A 22,869-nucleotide genomic window follows, 5' to 3' on the forward strand; every position below is an offset into this window, starting at 1 on the left:
GAAGACTCTTGTAGATGGGCTAGATGCAGTTTAGATTATGATGCAACCCTGAGCCTTTGGTGGTCAGGCTAGAATGTCCTGGTTTAAATATGAACTGTCCTGTAGCCTTATGTATTGGGGACTGAGTGACCATCTCATTGGATCTTGAGGGCTCTGAACCAGTGGATCTCTTGATAGAGTCATAAGATGACAGCAGTATTGGGAAGTGTCAGAGACAGGGCCTAGTTAGACGAATGTTTCCTTAGGGTTATATCTTGCCTTCTCTCCTTCCTGTCTTTTTCTCTGCCTACTGTCTGCTCTACCATCCTTTCTCCTGCTACTTTGATGTCCTTCCCACGCACCCTGGGCCAGGCAATCCTAGGCTGAGCCCAGTGAACCTGTGAGCCAAATAATCTGTCCTTTTTTATAAAGTTTTTATTTTAGTATTTTGTTTAAAGGTAACTAATGCAGACACCTTGCTTTTCCCCACTTTTTCCTGGTAAGACACATTTTGCAGTATCCAAGGTGTTCTATCATGTTTCTTAACCTGCTTCTATACTTTCCTGTCATAGAAATGAGGAGGAGGGAGAAGACTGGGCTTGGGGAAATAGATCAAGACTTCACAGTACTTCACAGGACAGTCTTGGTTTCCACTCTCCTGCCTTTTTCTGCAGTGGTAGCATAGGATGAAAGACAACAATCTCAACATTCAAACCATGCACTTTTGGACCATAAGAATCCTTTTGAAGTAAAATGCCCTGTCCTCAGTTCGTGTTTATTGTGGTCCAGTTTCTCCGGTGTCTCAGTGTCTGTGAAGCATAATAATAAAAAGAGCAAGAAAGTCTGCTCTTTCAGAGTGTCATCAGTGATGCAATTAAGGTCACTAGAGGACTGAGGTGAACTGTGTGGCAATGCAATGGCAGCTCCCTCTGGTGAGGGACAGAAACATCTCTTCACCCCGTTTGAAGTGCTGATTTTACCCAGAAGGATGTGATTTTCTAGAAGGAAGCTTGCTTTTGGCAGCAGAACTGAAATAGAAAAATTGAGTTTGACCTACTTCCTTAGCAGTGAGTGCCTTGTATTGTCCTCACAGGCAGTATGAAAATCCTTGGGCTGGGAAACTGACAGCTGCAATCAGACACTTGCACTGAGGAGAACGTCATGAATTTTAATAGGAGTGCCTCGGCTGGATGAGGTCAAGAGGAGTGAAAACCAAGCCAGCTCAAACAAAAGGAGCAGTAGGGAGGTATCAAGGCAGGGATGGGAGTGATATTCAAATTATTTATCCCACAATGCTTTTGATGATTTAAGAGGGAAAGACTGCCAAACTGCTGTGGAGAGTGTATGAATTTGCCATGATTATAAATCCCGCTGTACTGAAGGCAACAAGGTGGGTATATCAAAAGCAAGCCCCAAGAATCACAGCCACCACCGTACTGATAAAAGTTCTTCCTTCCTGGACTCCAGACAGACACTGACTGTACATGCTCACAGAGCCAAGGAGTCTAACGTGCTGCAGGAAATCTTTGTTATACATTTTACTTCCCCAAAGGAGTCTTCCAAGCTTGAAGAATCCAGGACAGGCTTGTTTTCGCATGCCATAGTGCTGTCTAATTCTTCTTAATGTTGGTGCCTGCTCTGGCACACACACACACACACACACACACACACACACTGTTCATGTGTGTCAGAACACAGGGACTGCTTTGGGGGTTCATTTTGTGCATATATAGTTATGTTCTGCAGTAGTAGGAGACCCGCGTCTTCCCTTGAAAGGGGAGGAGAGTCATGTGAGAATGCAACTTTTGTGAGTAAACCATGAAATGGTGGAGATAGCATATTAAAAAAATACATTACAAATTTTGTATATCAAGTTCCTCTGCTAATGAGATGGTTTTTAACAGGAAGGTTTGATCCAAACAAAGGCCATTATCTGCGAAAACACTGACCTTCCTGGTTTCATTTGGGAACTGAGAAGACAGAAAACTGTACTCTGCTGGTCAAAAGCAGCAGTTGTTTTCTCTGTAAAGGAAGAGTCAGTTTCCTGTTGTCCAGGTTGGTTCTTCTCTGTGGCTGGAGGGGAATGAAACTAGTATTTCTCTAGTGTCAAGTTGGGACTCCAGCCACCTAGAGTAGTACATTTGAGAAATGGGAACAAGGGACTGGATGAGGTTAAAACTTCACAAATCTCATATTTGTGAAGATTTCATCTTTAGTCTTAATGAGTTTCTGTAGTTGAGTTGTGTGAGTGTTTAAGTAATTAGTTGCACTCAACATGACCCATTTTGGCATCTTCATATTGTAGCAGGATGGAAATGGTTGTGTCTCTTCATTGAAGAAGGCTTTTCCCTCTCTAGGTACATCTGCCCTTTTCCTATTCTCTCAGCATTTTCTTCCTATGCATAGCACTCCTGTCACTGAGATCTAAGCTGGGTTTCTATTTAGGTCAGATTGTTTCATTAAATTACTGTAGATCAGTGGTTCTCAACCCGTGGGTCACGACTCTGGGGAATGTGTATTATATATCTGATATTTGCATTATGATTTGTAACAGTAGCAGCAAATTTACAGTTATGAAGTTGCAATAAAATAATATGGTTGGGATCACCACAGCATGAGAAACTGTTTTAAAGGGTCGCAGAATTAGGAAGGTTGAGAACCACTACTTAAGATGAACCTCGGTAAGAAGTAGATGCAGTTTTTTTGACAAATAGCATTGGCTGTGATCTGCAATCCTGAGATTGTTCAGATGCTTGAAACTATGGTGCCTTACCTTCCTTCTGTGATCTCATCACATTGACTTTCTGCTATAGTAGTTAGCTCTTCACAACCAACTCCGTTTTAGTAGTGAAAGCGGCTTTCCATGAGTCTAATCCTATGAACTGAGAGAACCAGGAGCCTCCTGCCTGTGAAGGTGTACTTCATCTAATCATTCAGTTTGTATGTCTGCCCTGAGTCTGTACTTAGATGCTCCAGATTCAATAATAAGAAGGACAGACTCTGTCTCCATGTGTTGCATGCTACACTGATCCTATATTCTTGCAAGACATGCTGACCTGCCCAAGCCTCCGTCCTTGATATTCTGGTTGGCCTGAGCTTCCTGCCCAGAGCCCAGATTACCATGTCACATTAGAATTCAAGGGCAGCTTCTCCTCATTGTGACAGAGAAATTACAGCAAAGCATCTTCCTAGAGAGAGCCTGAGAGGTATTAGGGCTGTGTTGGGGCTGGTGTTCTGAGTCATTCGGGTGCCAAGACGGATTGGAAAATATCCAGGAAGGAAGGAGGCTCCTCTTTTCAAGCTAAATAACAGCCTCCTTGTTGGGAAAGGACTAATCAATCCCAGCTGGAGAAAAGAGACTAAATTTCCTTTGCTTCCCCATTCAAATCTAATCTTATGACATGAGTTTCTGACATGAGTAGCATTCTTGCCCAGACTTGTGGCCCCAGGGAGGGGATGATTATTTAAGACAGCTGGCTCCTCAAGCAAGGCATATAACTTGATGATAAATGCTTACAGACAACTTCCCTTACTTGCTGTTCCCAGTGCCAGTTTAATTGACAGCCCTGGAGACTTGCAAAAAAATAAGTAGATGTTTCTTTGAACGAATATCATGTCTCTGGATGCAAGAAAAAGATAAGAAAGTCTGTAGGCAGACAATCCATCAGTGTTTCTCAGCATGCAGAATTCTTCAGGGAGGGATTCCTTTTATGCATTCTTCATGAAACAAGTTTGCTATACCTTCAGACCCCATCTTGTGTTATGGTGCAGAATGCATCCCTTAGGATTCAGTATTTTCTTCCTTCGCTTTGCCTTTTTCAAGGACCTATTTTAAGGAATTAGTTAAGTACTCTTGCAGACCCCCAACCCCCGCCAAGTTAGATATAGCTCTTTTAAGAATAGTTCAAGGTTTTAATTACTTAAAGTTCCCCCTGAGTTGTGATACTCCTTTCTATCAGGAAACCTTGCTCTTTGGAATAACAGTTTTGCCTACATCTCTAGACCTAAATGTCAAGCATTTGCTACGTGTTCCTAATGGACAGTTGGAGATGAAGTCTGTGGGCAAAGAATGGATTGATTTTTTTTGTTTGAATCCTTATTTGCATATTATAACTTGATCATTAAAATATCTATAAATTTAAGGAAACATTCTGAGAAAACAGACATTTTTGAAAGGACCAGGAGACTATGTAGAATTGGTTTTTTAAATTAAAATTAATCATGTAGATTGTAGAATGGCAATTTTCTAAAAACAAAAACAAAAACAAAAAAACAAACTTTAGGGATGCACCAAGGGAATGTAAAAAACTAAGACCTGGTTAGATTTCAAAATCAACACAGTTAAACTGTAAAGTTGCTGGGTGATACATTCAACATGGCATAACTTACAGGGAATTTTTAAAAAGTCCTAAATGATGCTTATGGAAGTCTGTGGACACACATGATTTTTACTAGGAGGTCTACAAACTTAACTTAGAAGGAAGGATACATGCCAAATGTTTAGTAATGTTTTCCTGAAGGAGGTGAAGGAGTGGGGGTGATAGAGCAGTATGAGGACCAGGGGAAAGCAATGAAACACATTTTTACTTTGATGTATTTCTACTTGTTAAAGGGGGATCCAAAGTAGAAGTGACCAAATTACCTTATCTCGCGGTCTGTGGCATTGTTTCCTGTCATTTTAACCCTAAATTAACGTATAAATTAAAGCAAAAATATTTCCTAACTTAATTTTGAGGTTCTACATAAATAAGGGTAGTGTGCCTAAGTAAGCAGAAATAACTTTCAGTGGTATTTCCGTTTTGGTGTGAACCCTGAGAAACAGGAACAAACTGTTGGATGTCTCACTTCCAGCCTTGCTCTAATGACTTATGTACCTGCTCTGTGTTAGGAGAGCAAGCTTTCGCTGTATTCAAGAGCAGGTGCCTTCTAAATGGGGATTTTCCCCAGCCAACATCAGCTTTGCTTTTTAAAATGTGGCCATGAATAATTTGAGCGAGTGGTGTGCTGTGCTTTCCTCCTGAAATTGAAACTTTTATTCACTTAAGACTGTACTGGGGAGATTTTTTTTTTCTCTCTCACTGCTTTTCTCATAGGATTTATACTGGTTCAGAAATGAAATTTTTGGCATTTTGTCCCGTTAAAATAAATAGAGCTGCAGAAACAAAAACCTTATTTTTCTACAGCACATTATTTTCCTGCTTGCTTTGGACTTAGCTCTAACCTGTCCTCCTGGTTGGATCATAAGTAAAAACTAAGAAGAGAGCGGAGGGAAGTTTGTCTTTCGGAATATGAAGTTTGGGTGCTAGAGCTTGTTTTCTTTACAAAGCCACCAGCCCTCACTCATTTTTCTTTAATTTTTTAAATATATTTTTATGTGGATGGTTGTATGTGCATATGTGGGTGTACATGTGCTGTGGTGTGTCTGTGCAGGTTGGGCAACACTTTTTGGTTGTCAGTTCTCTTAGTGTTTGGGTTGGAGGAATCTGAGGCTGTCATTCTCTGTGATGGACCCCTTAACCATAACCATGACATCATCTGACCAGCCCTCCATCTTACTGTCAAGATCCATTTACATTCCGAAGCTTGAGATGTCTCCCTAATAAGCTTGCAAAATATGAGCCGGGCAGTGGTGGCGAACACCTTTAATCTCAACACTCGAGGCAGAGGCAGGTGGATCTCTGTGAGTTCAAGGCCAGCCTGGTCTACAAGAGCTAGTTCTAGGACAGGCTCCAAAGCTACAGAGAAACCCTGTCTTGAAAAACAACAACAAAAAAAAAGAAAAGAAAAAGAAAAGAAAGAAAGAAAAAGGCTGGAGAGATGGCTCAGAAGTTAAGAGCACTGCCTGCTCTTCCAAAGGTCCTGAGTTCAATTCCCAGCAACCACATGGTGGCTCACAACCATCTGTAATGAGATCTGGTGCCCTCTTCTGGCCTGCAGGCACACATGTAGACAGAATATTGTATACATAATAAATAAATAAATCTTTTTAAAAAAAGATATGAACTACACCAAGTCAGGAATGGGTAGAGGAGCTACTCAAAGGGATGTCTGTTGCCAGAATCATTAGGATCAAAGCCTAATCACCAGGGCCATAGTGGCACCGACACACTGGCACAGATACCTGTCCTCCAGGCACCAATTAGGGAGAGAAGTCATAGTGAAAAGAGAGAAGTATGGGAAGAGTGACAAATAACTGCCCAGGGACCCTCAAGGGCCCTGTCAGGGTTCTGATGTGAGATTTGGGTTTAGATAATGAGCCATCGCTGTGCATAGCCAAGCAGCCCTGGTCAGCATGAGGGTCTCCCATCATAGCCCCATCAGGGCCCCATCATGTTCTCAGCCCCAGACTCTCCGCAGGGTGATTGACACATTACCAGAACTGGGTGAGATCTTTCCCTGGAAGACACTGGTCTTCAGCTTTCCCAGAATGAGACTCCTGGGGGAAATTTTGGTTCCTCATTGCTTTTCTTGTAGAATTTATACTGGTTTGAAAAGGAAAGAAAAATTTGGAGGGGGGGGTAGGTTCTATGAAAATAGATATAGCCTCAGAACCCCAGACCTTGTATTTCCCTTTGTTCCTAGTGAGTCAGTAGTTTGATGCATGAAGGGAAGGGTACAAGTGTTTCTTTTCATTTTTTCCTACGCTTTTACAAAATTAATTTACTGATTCTTAAGAATTCTGTACATGTATACAATGAAAAACAATCATACTTCCTTCCCTTCAACTTTCTCTGTGTCCCTGTTCACAAGTTCTCCCAACTTCATGGGTTTGTTTGTTTGTTTATATTTTTATAACCCACTAAGTCCAGTTAGTGCAGCCCACAAGTGCATGGGTGTAGGACCTTCCACTGGATCAGGAAATCCACCAGTGGCCACATTTTCAAATAGGAAAGGTATCTTCTCCTGCTGGGATAATTAAGTTAGGATGGTTTTTTTGATGTAAGTTTTTTTTTTTTTTGATAACAGTAAAGAAGTTGGGAGAATAATTCAAGAAAGAAGGGCAACAATTTTTTTAAAAGAAGGGAAAAAGTAGAAGTAGACATGATTTCTTTTGAAGATTTTTTTTGTAGAAACCCAAGTTTTACAGTATAATTAAAGGTAGTGACAGTGTTTGTGCTGGCAGTGTGGAGGACTTGTATTTTCTAGAATTAGTAGACCTAGTATAGGATTGATTGATCAGGTTTCCCCATATCATCTGAATTAATAATTCTAAGGATCACCCTTTTCTGAATGTGATCCCTGTCTGGTGACACCATACTGATACCAAAGTGTGAACTACTCTGATTTGTACATGAAGAAAATCAATTCCCGAAAGGTCCTGCGGGTTCTGCCTTTTTAAAAATATGTACAGGTCATAATATTCATTAACACACATTTATACATTTAGGATTTCCAGTCTGCCAAGAAGTGGAGTCTTCTTTTAAAGCCATATGATCGAAACTTGTGTTTATAATTTATTTCAAAAGAGTTAGCCAATTTGTTTGAAGATATCAATTTCAGAACATATTCACTATTCCCTAAAGTGTAAGAAGTTGGCCTGAACTTGTAATGACCTTACAGCATTACTTAGAAGTTGATCCTTTAAAAAAATTCCTAGATATAAGATTACATACTTGTCATTCACTTATTTCATAAAGGACAGAAAAACAGCCCAGTTGTTTGGATCTCAGACAAGTGTAAAAGCTGCTGACTTACTTCATAAGCTCTTTTATGTTTTCTTAGAGGTTGTAAATCACAGTTAATACATTCTTTAGGGAAACAGTATGTGGCCCAGTGAAAAGTATGTTTTTCTGGCTGGCTATGTGACTTGGTGCATTTTGTTTAACCTCTTTGAGCCTTGTTAGGCTCTTCTCAAATAAAATGTGGTTGTCAGTCCTTGTTTGATTGTCCTGGTGGCTAAGAGAAACCGAGAACAAGGTTCTTTGTGTAAAGTGGGCACTTCTTCTCCATGGATGTTCTCTTACCTCATCTCAGCAAATAAACCACTTTTGGTTATTGTCACCTCGTGCCGTGGTCCCAGTTGCCCTTTCTGTAACAAGTTTCTTTTAATGTTTGTTTATTATTTGGAAATGACTGGGTCCTAGAAGATCATGATGCTGTTACGTCTCCATAGATGTAACATTTGATTCCAGAATGTCTAGAATCACATTAGATGAAGGATGGCTGGCTCAGTGGACTGACGTCTGGCTCCCTTGTCTGATTTCTTCTGGCTTTTGTTGTGGATTCCTTCCTTAGGAGTTCACAGGGCACCCATTCCAGTAGGCTTTAAGCCTATGGAGATGAATTCTAGGGGGAGTATTCAGATTATCTTGGAAGTTGCTTCTTTTTGAAGATCATTGTCTCTCTCCTAGGAAGTATCAATTGATTTGCTAAGTAGCTTTCAAATTTTAAGATCTTCCCACTTTGTTGGTAGAAAGAAACCTTTTCTGAAACCAAATATTTGGTCAAAGGACCCTATGATTAGTAGCAACTGGTGGGAGCGGTAAGAAAATAAAGCTCAAATCCAGTTTTGTTTTGTTTTGTTTTTCAAACAGACAAAGACTAAATGTAGGGAGTAGGGAACTGTCTGCGGGTGCCATTGAGAAGCCTTTTTACTGTAAGTGCTGTCGTCTTTGAGCTTTGGTTCTGTTTCTATGGCAACCGTAGGATCTGTGTGCCTGGCTGAGTGGATTTACAGGATACTGAAAACATTGCTATTCTAAGTAGCTTGCTGTGTAAAGTGCAACCAGCTACAAAGAGAACAAAGCAGGCAATGTATGCTAATTGTTTTCTATGCTGAGGATAAAGAATTGGGGAAAATCCTAGCCTCTGCTTGCCGACTAATGGAGTGTATGTATATGTGTTTATTTGTACATGCACGTGCATGCATGCATGTGTGTGTGTGTGAAGACCAAATGACTTACTCTTTAATTACTTCAAATTTCATATTTGTATCGCTGTGTCTACCCTACTCCTTTTCAGTCCCCCTAGAGTTGAGGATGGAGTTCATGTCTCAGCCATGCTAGGAAAACCCCAGACTTCCTATTTGTTTTAAACAGAACTATTCTGGTAGAATTTATTTAAACACAATGGTGTGTGTGTGTGTGTGAGCGCGCGCGCACGCTTGTGTGCTTCTGTGTTTAAGATAAAGTTAGTTTAAGTGAATCAGTCTGCTGGCTTTCTGGCTCTCAAATACCAAGGTGGCCAATCCAGTGAAGGACTTTGCTTTGTTAGCAGTGGAAATAAAGGACGGCTCAGGTGACTTTTAGGTTTACCCCTCATGTCAGAACCTTACTCTGAGTTTTCTTGATATATAAAAGCTGGTTTTCTCAATATTTACAAAACAGAAAAATCAAATAGTACAGTATTGTTTGGAAGATCAAGATGAAATGCAATTCTCCTTTGTTGTTTTATATACCTGCAACACTTTTAAAGAAGACTGTGAGTGAATGTCAGTATAGTTACAGTAAAAGGCCATGCAATCAGTGATTTCAGTTTCAACATATACTTTGTTATTGGTCTTCCGTTTGAGATTTTTCAAATTATTTTTGTAAGTAAAGTAAAAATAATTGTCTCTAAAATGTAAGGTACTCTTAAATAGAAAATCCTATAGCAGACCTCTGATATTGAAAGCATTTGATTTCAGTAACTGCCTCCCCCATTTCCACCCCCCACACAGCTAAAATAGAGGAGACCCATGAAAGTTCTGATGTGTATCCACCATCCTATTATTTCTCCTATAAAATGTCTTGTTCTCCCAGCAAGGCATTTGAAGGGGCTAAGATTTTCACCCTTTCACTGAGACCCGAAGATGTTTCCTTTGCATTCATACCAGGTATTGGGATATTTCTGTAAATGTGCTTCCGAGATACCTCAGGAGGCCCTCATTTATGGGAACTCTGAGCTTATGTGAAAGCCAAGTATCTGGCAGATTTGCACATTGTGTCTCCTTTATCCCCATAGTTGGACTCTCAAAGTATCCTGAGATAGTGATGAAAGGGTTAATCCTTCAAAGAGCTTCTGTAATGCAAGATTAGCTTCTCGGGATGCTAGATCGTAAGATGTCTAGGACCAAAATTTGATCAACCAGTCTTTTCTGAACTCACTCTTTCATATGGAGTTACAAGCTTTGACTGGTCCGTCCTGGTATAGAAAGCATCATCAGCTGGTGCCAACCTGCAGGCTGATGTTAAGAGGAATTACAGCAAGATTATGAGACAGCTGTGAGAAGGGCGTAGGAACCCAAGCCATTCCAGTCCCGATTCACTGCACAGAACTCTGTTGAGTAAAGTCTCCCTATCAGGAGCTGTGTGAGGTGACAGAGCTGTGAGGGACAGGAGACTGAACCTGATTATGTGGCGCTCAGTCTACTGTGAGATCCATAGATGAGCCAGGCAGTTACCTAGGTAACAACACCTGTGTGGTAATTACAAAGCATGAGGGGGAAGTGGACTTGGAGACCCCTGGGGACACTTACCTCTAAGTGTCATGAAACTGAGACTTGAACAGAAGAAAGCATGACATTTGAACTTTAGTATTTTTTTTTCTTCCCTGTCAGAAAAGTTCACTGATTTGGTAGTAGTCTCCTAAAATATATGTAAACTCTTTTTAGAAGATAAATTATTCGACTTTGGGGTTTTAGAGCAAGAAAAGAACCTAGAACGATCTGGCCTGCTTCTTCAGCTGCCCCTCTCAACTCTGAGAAGGACAAGAAGTAGGAGAGTCCCGGAGTGAGGGCCAGTGGGCCAGTGTGCTGGCCTTCTCTGCATCACTACACAAAGTACCTAAAACAATCAATTGAGGAGAAGAGATTTTATTGGCTCATAGCCTTAGAGATTTCAGCCATGAGGGTTGGGCCCGAGGTGAGAAAGCACATCACGACAGAAGCTCTTTATAGCAAAACCCACTCATTTCATGAATCCCACAGTCCTCTTTGAGGGCCTTTCCCTGCCACCTGAAGACTTCCCATTAGAAGGCCTGCCTCTTAATGGTTCCATGGCATCATAATAACTCTAATCTAATGATTCTACAAGCCTTTAGCACATGATGCTTTGGGGAGGCATTCATAGCAGTTAAGGATTGGGACGCAACACAACCTCCTTGGGTTCAGAACGTAAGTGCTTCATGAAACCTCTGTGCCTTTTTTGTTTTGATAAAAAGTTTACCACATTTAGAACACTCAGTCCTTTTATCAGACCTTATGCCTTCCACATTTGCATTCTCTTCAACATAGATGAAGGGAAGAGAAAAGGGAGGGCTGTGGTAAACCATTAGGAACAAGAATTGAAATTTCAGCTGCTCCTCGTTCACCTTGATTTAACGCATCTGTCTACTGCAGGATAAAAATGACTATTGTAAGTCTACAAATGCCCCCTCGGTGTGTTTAGGCAGGCTCCTATCATATACTGTATTCTTTGGTTTTAATTGTCTCCATTATATCCTACTGACAGCTTTAGTTTTGCACCTTGGTAGTAATATTACATGCCCCCCATCATTGCACCTTGGTAGTAATATCATATGCCTCCATCGTATTTGTAGTAATATTACACACTGCCCCCCATATTTGTAGCTTTCTTTCACAAGCCAAATAACTTTTGCTGTTCCTAAAGAGCTGCTTGGCTTCTTGGAAGAATTAAATTCCTTAAATTAAAGAATTTAGAAGCAAGCTAAGATCTTCTAGCTGGATAAATTTTTCTTCTCACTCTTGTTGAATCAATTTTTATTTACAATATTGATATTGTCTGACACAGATTTATAACATGTATCATACCTCAATGTGTAAATCTCAGTTTTTAAAGAGAAATGAAAATTAGAAAAAAAAAATCCCTCAGAATTCAAGTATATTGTAAAGTGTCTAAGTAGCACTTGATTGACCAAATGTAGGAGTATGAGAAATATGTAAAGTCACGTTATGACATGCTGTTTTTCTGTGTGCGCGCATGCATGCACATGCATGGATGTTTGTATGTGGGTAGATGGGGTGCATTGGTGACAGTGGGCTCAGTGCTCAGGTGTGCTCCTTGGACAGTCTGTGCTTATCTCATTCTCCATGGGCTTGTACCTGTGCTGAAACAGCACTGAAGGAAGCTGGAACTCGTGGCCTTCCATGAATACTGGCTTTTATCCATTTTCAACTATATCCTCACCTTGCCCCTCTGTTTTATTTCTATGCATTCTGGTTTACAGTTTAAACAGAGTAATGATAACCTAGCATAGTAGTCCGAGTCTACTTTGTGAAAAAATGTGAACAGAGGCCTGTACTCTAAAGGGACAGTGGTAGGGAAAGGAATTCCTACGCCTTCTTTCTTGTCATCAGTGCTGTCTGTGAGTTTTGCTTTATTGTTCTTCCTTTCAGGTTTAATAGGAAGTGTTACTCCATCCCAGGCTTCACTGGTCTGACCTATAGCACCACCCCCGAATTCCTGCAACCCCTGTAGAAACGACCTGTCTAGCTCCCACCTCTTTCAGTGTCTGAATCTCAGGAAAACATTCCAGAAGAGGTTTTGTTCTTGTGCCTAGTTTATTTTTATCATCTGTGTTCTTAGCACCCTTTTCTTCCATTTCTAGGGAGATATAAGCCCTTGAAATGCCAATTCTATCACAAAAGGTGGAAGAAAGAGGGTTTGATTGCTCTAAAATGCCCTACAGGCTGAAGAGCATCTTTCTAGTTTCACAATTGAGAATTTCTCCTGTGCCCGCTTTGTGTTCCCCAGTGACTTCAGTGTTGCCTTGCAGGCGTACATTAGGTCTCCTCCCCAGGAGCCCAGATCTCGGGCTTCTGGCTTCCACACCTGCCACATCCCCAGGCCTGTTTCCTCCTTCACTGAGAACACCGAAGCCTTTAGGAAATCTCTGCCCCCAGATGTAAAGCAGACTAACGAGAATAAAGGAAAATCACCTACCATCTGTTAGATGTCTGCCAGCTGCCCCATGCCCTCTCACTCTCCACTCTAAAAGACCTATGTGGTCTTGTCCAAAGCCCACTGATTCCGTTCTCTTATAAAACAAAGCAGCCCTGTGGGTTTTTTTTCCCCTTTCCCATAGCCTAATTTCCCTGTCTCCTGGGTCTTTACAACAGTGTGCTAGTAACGTGGGACTGTTTTTCTCATCTTGGAAGAACAAACAGTCTCTTGACCCTTGATCTAGACTCACTCCCCCACTGTTACTCTGACCCACCTTTAAGTCAGAACTCTTGGGACAAGTTGTCACTCTGCCTGTCCTTCCCACCCCCTTAAACCCTCAGCAGCCAGACCTTTAAAGCATACACCAGAATTCCCTTTGTCAAGATTCGAATGGTATTCATGTTGCTAACCTGAGTTGTCACTTTTCTTTCTTCTTATTTTTTGTTACTTATGTACACAGCTGTTTTGTCTGCATGGATTCTGTGTAGCTGCCCTCAGAGCCCTTGGAGTTATCCACGTGGATACTGGGCCTCCAGAAGAGCAGCCAATGTTTTTAGCCATTGAGTCATCTCTCCAGTCCCCAGCTATTAATTTTTAATCTTCATCTTATTTGGCCTGTCAGTAACTGACACTAAGGCCCCTTGAAACACTTTCTTGACGTGGTTCATTGTAGACATCTTGATTTTTTTTTCCTGCTTTTGTAACTTCCCTCTGAACTTGGCTTGTTGCTGAGCTTTGGGGGTCAACTTTGACCTCTTCCTTGTGTGTGGACTACTGAACTTGAGCAAGAGTTTAGAGGCTACTGTACTGGTGTATTCAGTATTCACCCTTGCACCTTGACCTCTCTCCTGAAGTTTGGATTTGTACATGCTCTACTTTCTGCTCAGCACCTATACTTGACTGTTTAGTAGGCATTTCACAATTACTATTCCAGATCTGAATTTTGCAACATTCTGTCTACCACTAAACTCATTTTGCCCTTTTTACTTCTGGAGCTAATGGAAGCTGTACAATTTCTGTTACACAAGTCAAAAGCTTTAACTTTTATTCATCTCTCCTTTCTTGGACCTTCTTTCTGCCTCACTCCCTTTGAATAGATTATCCTCATCTCTTGCTCTGATGATAGTCTCCAGCTCACCATACTTTATACATAGCCATATACAATCCAGTCTTTTTGTTTGTTTTCTGGTTGATACATAGTGTACATTTTAAATCAGGCTCATCCAGAGAAGTTGTTCTTGTCTGATACTCAGCTCCAATAGTCTCACACAATGCTTCATTTAATCATAAAACCTGTTAAACATCCAATAGTGCCCTAATCTCTACTGAGTCCCTGAGATAATGGATAAGACACATCCTTGGTCTCTAAAGGTTGGTCAGAAAAGTCTCTGAGGTGCCGGAGAGATGGCTAGGAGGTCAAGAGTGGTTATGGCTCTTGTAGAGGAACTGAGTTTGACTCCCAGCACCCATGTCAAGTGGCTCATAACTACATGAAACTCCAGCTCTGTGGGATGAGACATCCTCCTCTGGCTTCTGCAGGCACTCACACTCAAGTGCATGTACCCCTCCCTACAGAGATATATGTATATATACAAAAAATAAAAGGCCTGGGGTACCACATGAGAAAACTAGTGATGAAAACCAACCCTGAGGCAGAAACACTGAATGTTCATCAGCTGGTATGCAGAGAAAAAACAAGTGGCGCTCTGTATAAGACACAACTATAGAAAACAATTAAGTACTCAATATTTGCTACAACCTGGATGAACCTTACATAAGCCAAGTGAAAGGCCGATCACAAAGTTCCTTATACTGTGTGATTCAATGTATATGAACTATCTAGAAGGCACTAGAGAGATGGCTCAGTTTTTAAAAGCTCAGCTGCTCTTCCAGAAGACACAGGTTCAAGTCCCAGTATGCACATAACTCACAGCCACCTGTAATCTAGTTCCAGGGAATATGACACTTTCTTCTGGCCCCTGTGGACATCAGGCATACATGTGATACACAGACATATGCAGGCAAAACACACATACATATAAAATAAAAATAAAACATTGTTTTAAAAAATAGCTGTGCTCCATAGAACCAAAGGCATAAGACAGTGTAGGTGCCTTATATCTTTGGGTGGTAATGTAGGCAATGGAAGAGGCCATGGGGAGTGACCGCTAATGGGCTCAAGACTTCTCTTCTGGTTGTGGTGATGGCTGTACAATTCTGAATGTATTAAATGGTGCTGAGTTGTGTACTTGAATGGATGACTGTTTAGTATTTGTGCTGGTTGTGTTTCACCATTGTGAAACAAGCTGGAGTCCTCTGAGAAGAGGGAACCGCAAATGAGAAAATGACTTCATCAGATTGACCTGTAGGCAACCCTGTGGGGTGTTTTCCTGATTCATGATTGGTGTGGCAGGGTCTAACCCACTGTGGGCATTGCTACCCCTGGACTGGTGATTCTGGGTTGTATAAGACCGCAGGCTGAACAAGCCAGTAAGTCACACTCTTCCATGATTCTGCTTCAGTTCCTGCTCTGACTTCCCTTCATACAGACTATATCTGTAAGGTGAAACAAACCTTTCTCTCTTCGAGTTGGTTTTGGAGAGTGTATTTTCACAGCAGTGGAAACCTAACTAGGACAGTATATGACTCATATCTTAATAACAGAAAACCAAAACAAACCACAATTACTATGCTAGAGGGAACACAATGCCATGGCTGAGAAGTGAAGAGGATATGTCAGAGACAAGGCTGAAAGGTCAGGTGAAATGACATTAGTTTCTAATGAAGGTAGCAAGTGATGTGGTTGCCCTGGTATTGTGATAACAATGACTGAAGCTAGGGATATGGGGAGAGTGGAGGTCAGATAGCCAGTGTCAGGACAGTGGTGAAGCCCACACAGGGAAGAAGATGCATGTGAACCATGTAGGAGCTGAAATACTTGAGAGCCTTTGAGTAGTGAGATCTGCTGTGGGGAGCAGAACCAAGCGTGAGGACATGACTCTCAGGAGTATTGTGTAGATGAAGGAGTCTGTGCCATTACCACCTGAGGTGGCCGACAGAGACAGGGTTAGCAGGAGAGAAAGGTGATTGATGCTTTTAAAGCATTGGTCTGGGCACGCTGAAGTTAAATACAGAAGCTGGATCTTGCTTCATAGTTCGAAGAAATGGGCGATATCCAAGCCTCCTACACTGACTGAGTCTGCACCACTAGCCTTCTGATGTTGCAAAGCAGTATAAGATTTTATCACTTAACTACTAGTGGGGAACCTTGGCTTTTGTCAAATCCAGCTTTGCCACGTCTGCCAAGGAATCTTGGGAGAAAATGTACATGTGCATCTTCATTTGCTTAACAGGTGTACTGGGGTCATTCTGTTGTGCTGAAGTCAGGGAGCATGGGAACCTGCTTTGTGCAATGAAATTCTGGAAAACACACACCGTAGTGAGAAGGTTCCATTGCAGTGCTGTGGGTGAATTTAACTTTGCTGACTTTTACTGCACTCTAATATTTCTGATTTCTTGATTTTTTTTTTTTACAGGTTACTTGTCTGCAAGACTTTTTTGGTGATGATGATGTTTTTATTGCATGTGGACCTGAAAAATATCGTTATGCCCAAGATGACTTTGTCCTGGATCATAGCGGTGAGGCAATTCATTGACCGTCTCTGTAGCTCCTGGAAAGGCTCGGACTTTAGTGACAAACATGTTGAGGACATAGGAATACTGGAGAAAGATGACCCAGCTTGGGTGGTGCTCTTCTGTCATTCCACCTCCTGAGGCAGGAGGATCACATGACTCTAAAAGACTCTAGGCCAGCCTTGGCAACATAGTGAGACCTTCTCTCTGAAACATATGTTGAAGAATAATTAATAAACTGTCCATGGCAATTATCTGATATTTCTTTTTACATCAATTTTGTGTACAGCTTTAAAAAATCATGCATTGTTTATATATTTATAAAAATAACTTGGGTGGGACGAAAATGCCTATTTATTGACTATTAATAAGTTTTTAACTATTATTTCAATGATTTCAAGTGATACTGGTATAGTAAATGGTTATTAGATGGAAAAGGTAGCCGAAGATAATTTAGTCCTGGTTCTGCATCCTTCTAACTCTTACAGCCAATGAAGTTCTAATCAGTCAAGTCAGTCTTGTAGAATGGTCACTGTAAGTGGGACTAACCATAGCAATAACAGTAAGACATGTTTAATTGCTTACTACACATGCATAGGTAGGACAAGTGTTGCTTTATGTGTAGTAAATTTATCAGAGCTAGTTGGATCATTTGCTTTTTGTTGATAATGTGTAGTAAATTTATCAGAGCTAGTTGGATCATTTGCTTTTTGTTGTTGATAATGGCCCTTGATAGCCTCTAAACACGGGGGTGGGGGGGGGGAGAACACTATTGATTTCCCACTCTCAATTTCTAGTTATTTCACCTTCTTTAAAAATGGGAGTGATAATGGATATTTTATAAGATTTTGTGAAGGTCAAGTGAATTAATATACATCTGTAGCTAAGGATCCATGTGTGTCTTTCTATTTTTGTTATTGTCAATATTGTAGCACCATCATTACATGGTGAGAGCAAATCTCAAATCGAATTCTACCACAAATACACTTATCAGGCACAAAGGTTTTTTGTTTTGTTTTAAACATCAATCGTTTAATTGTGTTGTCGTCTTCAGAGCTCCATCTTAGGCTTCTGAAAGTATCACACATTAAAGATGCATTAAAATGACAAAAATCAAAGGAAACATAAATTTGAAAACCTACTCCCCCCAAGCAAGAAGGAAGGAATGGAAGAAAGCCTGGTGTGGTGGTGGAGGATTTTAGTTCTAACACTTAGGAGGTAGATACAAGCCAAACTTTGTGAGTTGAGTTGAGGCCAGTATGGTTCGCATAATGAGTTCTAGGGCAGCTAAGGCTACGTCTTTAAAAACAAAACATTCAGAATGCATAGAATTCTGCTAACCTAATTTTGATCAAGTCACAATTTCCCCCTAATTCTTAAAGCTGGATATGGTTCTGAAGTTCCTGGATATTGGGGTCTGTTTGGGGGTATCTGCTCATTAGAGCAGCAGTGTCTCTACAATGTTTTAACAACCTCCACGGCACACTTTTGAGACACAATGGAACATAATCTACATTGCTAATGGCTTAGCAGAAACTGGAACTGCCCCATTTATATTAGCTTTGATTAGAGCCTTTCAGATGTTAACTAGGCTCCCCTGGTGATTATTCCCCTGATTTGTACTTCACTTGTTAATTTGCCACCCTTAGGGGCTAGATTAAAACTAACTCTCATTTTAATCTTTTTGCATAAATTGAAGTATTTTGAAGTAAATGATAGACAATATGTTTTCTAATGTATCCCTTATAACAAGCCTATGAAGCATATTTTATTCTTACACTAATATGTTAGGGAGAAATAGTGAGGCTTTGAACATAAGCAGGGTCTTCCTTCTAGCCGGCAAATGTCAAGCCGTGACTCATCCCCAGTCTGCCTGACTGCAGAACCCGTGGTCTTAATTACTCAAATCTGAAGTGATGCTCGCAGCTGTAATTCGTTCTGTTCTCCAAATGCTGTCTTATTTGGTGGCTTATGGAAAGGTCAGTGTTATTGTTTAAAGCTATTTTTCTCATTTTTGCTCTTCCGTGCTTTGGAGAGATGGGTAGCTAGATAGTAAAGAGACCATAAGTTAGTTTCCGTCCTTTTAAAGTAAGGACTTGAAGAGGACGTTAAATTGCTGTCTATGCTGCCTATGAAAAAGCTGCAAGCTGCACACAGATAAATGTGTGGTGTAACTGTGAATGATTCTATACATTCACTTAGGACAGTAGAGTTTCTGTGCTCATTAAGAACTTAGTCCAAACAATGACATATCACAGATGTGTGATCTAACTGGAGAGGTAAATATGACATGTACTTTTCGGAACTGCTGCTCCATACATTGAATTTATGGAGCTCAGGGGCTGGCCGCTCACCAAGTCCAGCATTCAATTCACAGCACTAGAAAAATAAAAGGTAGAATGGGAAAGAAAATGTCAGGTAATAACAGTGGGGCTCGAGAGATTCATTGGTAAGGTGTTCAGTGTGTAAGTGCCCACCAGTCTACAGAATCCCTGAGTTCAGTGACAGCTTATCTCAATGTGGTGGAGAGTGATGAGGAAGGTGGCTGGCTTGACTTCTTGCATTCATGTGATTGCACATGTGCACACATACACTAGTTACAGGCAGCTAATCATAGTCACCTGTGGTATGCCTTTGGTCATTGCTGAAATCTGCTTTACTTACAAATGCACTTTTGTTCTTTACAGAATGCCGTGTCCTGAAGTCATCTTATTCTCGAGTCTCAGCTGCTAAGTATTCTGGATCCAAAAGTCCAGGGCCCTCTCGCCGCAGCAAGTCACCAGCTTCAGGTAGTAACAGAAAACTTAGAAGGGGGTGCTGTCTTTGGTTTTCCCACATTTTTATGAACTTAACAGCCTTTACCAGCTTGTGTGCAGCCATGTTCTAGAACAATAATAGTAAGAGTTTTAAAACAAAATTAGATCTGTCTTCAAAAGGCGAAAGTCTTTTAAGGAACTCTTGGACTTCGTTCTGACACATTTTCTTGTAGATAGCCTCACTGTCCAATCTTCCACTGATGTGTGCATAAATGTATTTCACATTCTGGGCACTGTATACTATATTTTGAATTCTGTGTTTCATAATTGTGGATATTTATCTTCCTAGAATTACTTCTTCTTGGTGCAACACACACACACAGTTCCATGCAAAAATATTTCTCCTTGAAAACTTCCATAGTCTTTTTCTTCATCAAACAGTTGTAATAGCAGTAATGGTTATTCTCAGAAAGGATGACTTACTTAAGTTCTATAATTTTCAGATCCAAATCTTAAAAAATTGTCAAAATTTACACTGTTCTGATATTTTTTAACATTAAAAACACTAGTCAAATTATATCTCAATAAGTTGGTTTGATGAATTATTAGCTATTACAAATAATTTTGCTCATTTAATTTATTGTTAAGGAAATGATTTTAGAGAAAAAACATCTGTTTTTACAGACAGTATTCTTATTACTGCCCAGCCTGCTGCCCTTTGGAGTGAACTAAACTTTTTTTGAAACACAATGATGATTTGACTGGCGAGGCATCGAAAGGTTTGAAATGTCAGACTGGGTCATTCTCTCTGCTGTTCCCACTGCAGCACCCGCCTCACTTCCTCTAGGGCAGGCTGTGTTACTGTCTTTTAGACCTGCTGAATAACCACTGTCCTTACTGTCTCCTCCTGCTCTGTGCATATGCGTGTGTACAGTAAAGAGGGCTGGCCACTCCAGTGCCTATTCTACAGCCAAATCCCCAGGTGAGCCAGGGTCCTTACAGCTTTGTCACTCCGCTGGGTTTTTGTTTCTGTCTTTTGCTGCATTTCTGTTTCCTTTGCTCCATTTCCATGAGTGTATCTGGTCTTCTCCTGTGGACATCTGTGCCATGTGCGATGTTTTACAATGCACAGGCCACTTCAGCCTCCCTGCTGAACCATATAACCTAAGAAGATTCCTAAATGCCTATCTGTGTAGTCAAAGCACAGTGATCCAGGGGGAGGCAGCCACCTCCAGGATGTTTGTGTTCCAGTGAGCTATGGAAAGTGTTCCATGACTGAAAAGCTAAAGTTTGTTAGCTGAGACAGGCGGTGGTGGCATGCACCTCTAATCCCAGCACCCAGGAGGCAGAGACAGGCGGATATCTGCGAATTCAAGGACAGCCTGGTCTACAGAGTGTGTTCCAGGACACACTGTTACGTAGAGAAACCCTGTCTCAAAACACAACAAAACAAACAAAAAACAAGTTTGTTAGTAATAGAGATACGGAAGGAATTCTAACCTCACACTTTGTTGATACCTGTGTTAAAGGATTGGGAATCATTAAAATCTTCTAATTTAAAGTGCTTTATGATGGCCTGTGCCAGACTAGGATAAGGAAGTGTTTTCTGTGCATAAAAGGAAGCAACCAACACTGCATCTTTTTAGTTGGGAAGCAATTGTTTTCATACAGTGCTCTATGCTCAGACTTTCTACATGAGTGATGGTTGACACTGGGTTTCTTAACCAAAGGTATCTCTCTGATATTGAACTTATTTAAATTGTATTGACTCTGTAGTGTCTTAAAAATGGAAAAGCTAATGGAACATAGATGTATTTGGATATAGTTTTCTGGCTCAGTGATTCCTAGCTTTTGATTTCAGGTGACAGATTTATAGATGTTTGTCATGTCAGGAAAATTATTAAATAAAAGTAGAGAGAGTGGCTCAAGAGTCAGGAGTGATTAACTTTGTCCCCTGAGGTCTGAAGAGAAAATTTACTGAACATTTTGTGGCTACATTTGTATTCAGACGATCTACTATTCTATAACAAAGCTTAGTGAATACTTAAATGATGTGGGTTTTTTTTTTTTTAATCTGAATTTGGATAGTGTCAGCCTCAGACTCCTCAGTGAAAGTTGTGAGACTTGAAAAACCACATCTCAGAAGCAAATGGTCTTTAGGCGAGGCCACTGGAGATATGCTTAGCACTTTAGAAAACTGAAAGCCCCTGCCGCTGTTGGCTGTTCACAGTGACTCTAAATTGTGCTGTGTTACCAGTAGTGTTTTCTCCTCACTCTCCAAGGGGCAGAGAGTACTGTTACAACCACACTATCAGAAGTGCTTGCTTGTACAGAGGCTTTGCTGTGCTGGTACCTGTAGTCCAGCTGTTCAGGAGGCTAAGGTGGGAGAGTTGTGAGCCTGAGCAATGCAGCAAGGCTGTCACTAAATAGCAGCAGCAGCAGCAAAGACTTCAGGAATTAACTGAAATTTCAGACAGTAACTTTATAAACATATTACTGTTCATGTCAATCTTAGGATAGAAAGTGCTGCTTTGAGAGAAGTTTCTGAGTCTATGTAACCTTCCAACAAAACTGTGTAAATAGCTAAGTACTCTGTTAAAATACACAGATAGTAAAGTAGATAATATTTAGTCAGTCTAACTATAATCTGAGTCTTATAAATACTGCTTTTAAGGAATGGAGAGGTGGCTGAGTGGTTAAGAGTGCTTGCTCTGTGGTTGAGGACCAGCCGTGAGATCTTACCATGAACAGCACAGCCAAGTGTCCTGTGAATGCCTGTGTTCCCAGTTCTGATGTCGGGTGGAGGCATGGTTGCTGGGGCTTGCTGGTTTCCAGCATAGCAAAGAAAATACAAACCATGGATACAGGGAGAGTCCCCATCTTGAGGGAATAGGCAGAGAGTGATGGTGAGGACATTTGATGCTCTTTTCTGGCCTCTGTTGTACAAACTTGTAACCATTCAGTCAACGTACACACACATTCCACACTTTTCTGAAATGCTGATTTTAGGTTTCTAGTTGTGGATCTTTAAACATAGTTTGTAAAGATAAAAAATATTCAGAGCCATCAAATGGAAATCCTTCCCAATGTATTTGTTACCTTTTAATTGTAGAGGGGGATAAAGTCACCTGGAAGGAAGTTAGAGGAGGTGGTGGAGGAGTTGGGAGTGCTGTGGACATGCTGGCTGGTCACCATACTTCCGCGGGTGCAGCCATGTAGGGAACAGGTGTCACATGGCACCTTCAGGACCACGATTAGTCTCTGTAGAATTTCACAAAAATGCACAAGTAAGGGAAATTAAGGACATTTTACTAGGATTCTTAGAATGCTGTTGAAAACTCACTGGCTCCGAGAGTCCGTGTCCTATAATGGGAGCTCTCTGGGGGAGGATGGACGTGTAGTTACTGATGTGGGTTAAATCCCTAGCAGTGAGTTTCCTTAGCTAGACTTTTAGGAAACCTGTCTACTCCCAAACCGGCCTTGCGAGGAACTAATTTTTCTGTTAGTCTCACTCCGCCGCCTTCTAATGCAGCCTCGCTTTCGGTGTGGTGCCAGAAGAAAGCCCACAGTGCTTATGGACTGTGATTTGGTGACCTGTACAGATATATGAGTGGGATGAA

The 22,869-nt window shown here is 41.0% G+C and overlaps 1 protein-coding gene across 9 annotated transcripts in view; it reads left to right on the top strand.

Annotated features, from left to right (window-relative positions):
• The window catches only part of Dclk2 (doublecortin like kinase 2), a 117,986-nt gene that overhangs the window by 55,889 nt on the left and 39,228 nt on the right, over positions 1–22,869 (top strand). For 6 of the 9 annotated variants that reach the window (XR_009056269.1, XR_009056270.1, XM_057756742.1 and 3 more), the window contains exons 3-5: positions 16,397–16,499; positions 19,181–19,282; positions 20,184–20,231. Coding sequence is in view for 7 of the 9 variants with exons in the window: in XM_057756742.1 (XP_057612725.1) it covers positions 16,397–16,499; positions 19,181–19,282; positions 20,184–20,231 (253 nt within the window). In the remaining 2 variants the exon portion in view is untranslated. The remainder of the gene's footprint in view (positions 1–16,396; positions 16,500–19,180; positions 19,283–20,183; positions 20,232–22,869) is intronic. The other 3 variants (XM_057756744.1, XM_057756745.1, XM_057756747.1) reach the window with 1 other exon arrangement.

This window comes from Chionomys nivalis, chromosome 24 (assembly GCF_950005125.1).
Source record: "Chionomys nivalis chromosome 24, mChiNiv1.1, whole genome shotgun sequence".
NCBI classification, from domain to species: Eukaryota; Metazoa; Chordata; class Mammalia; order Rodentia; family Cricetidae; genus Chionomys; species Chionomys nivalis.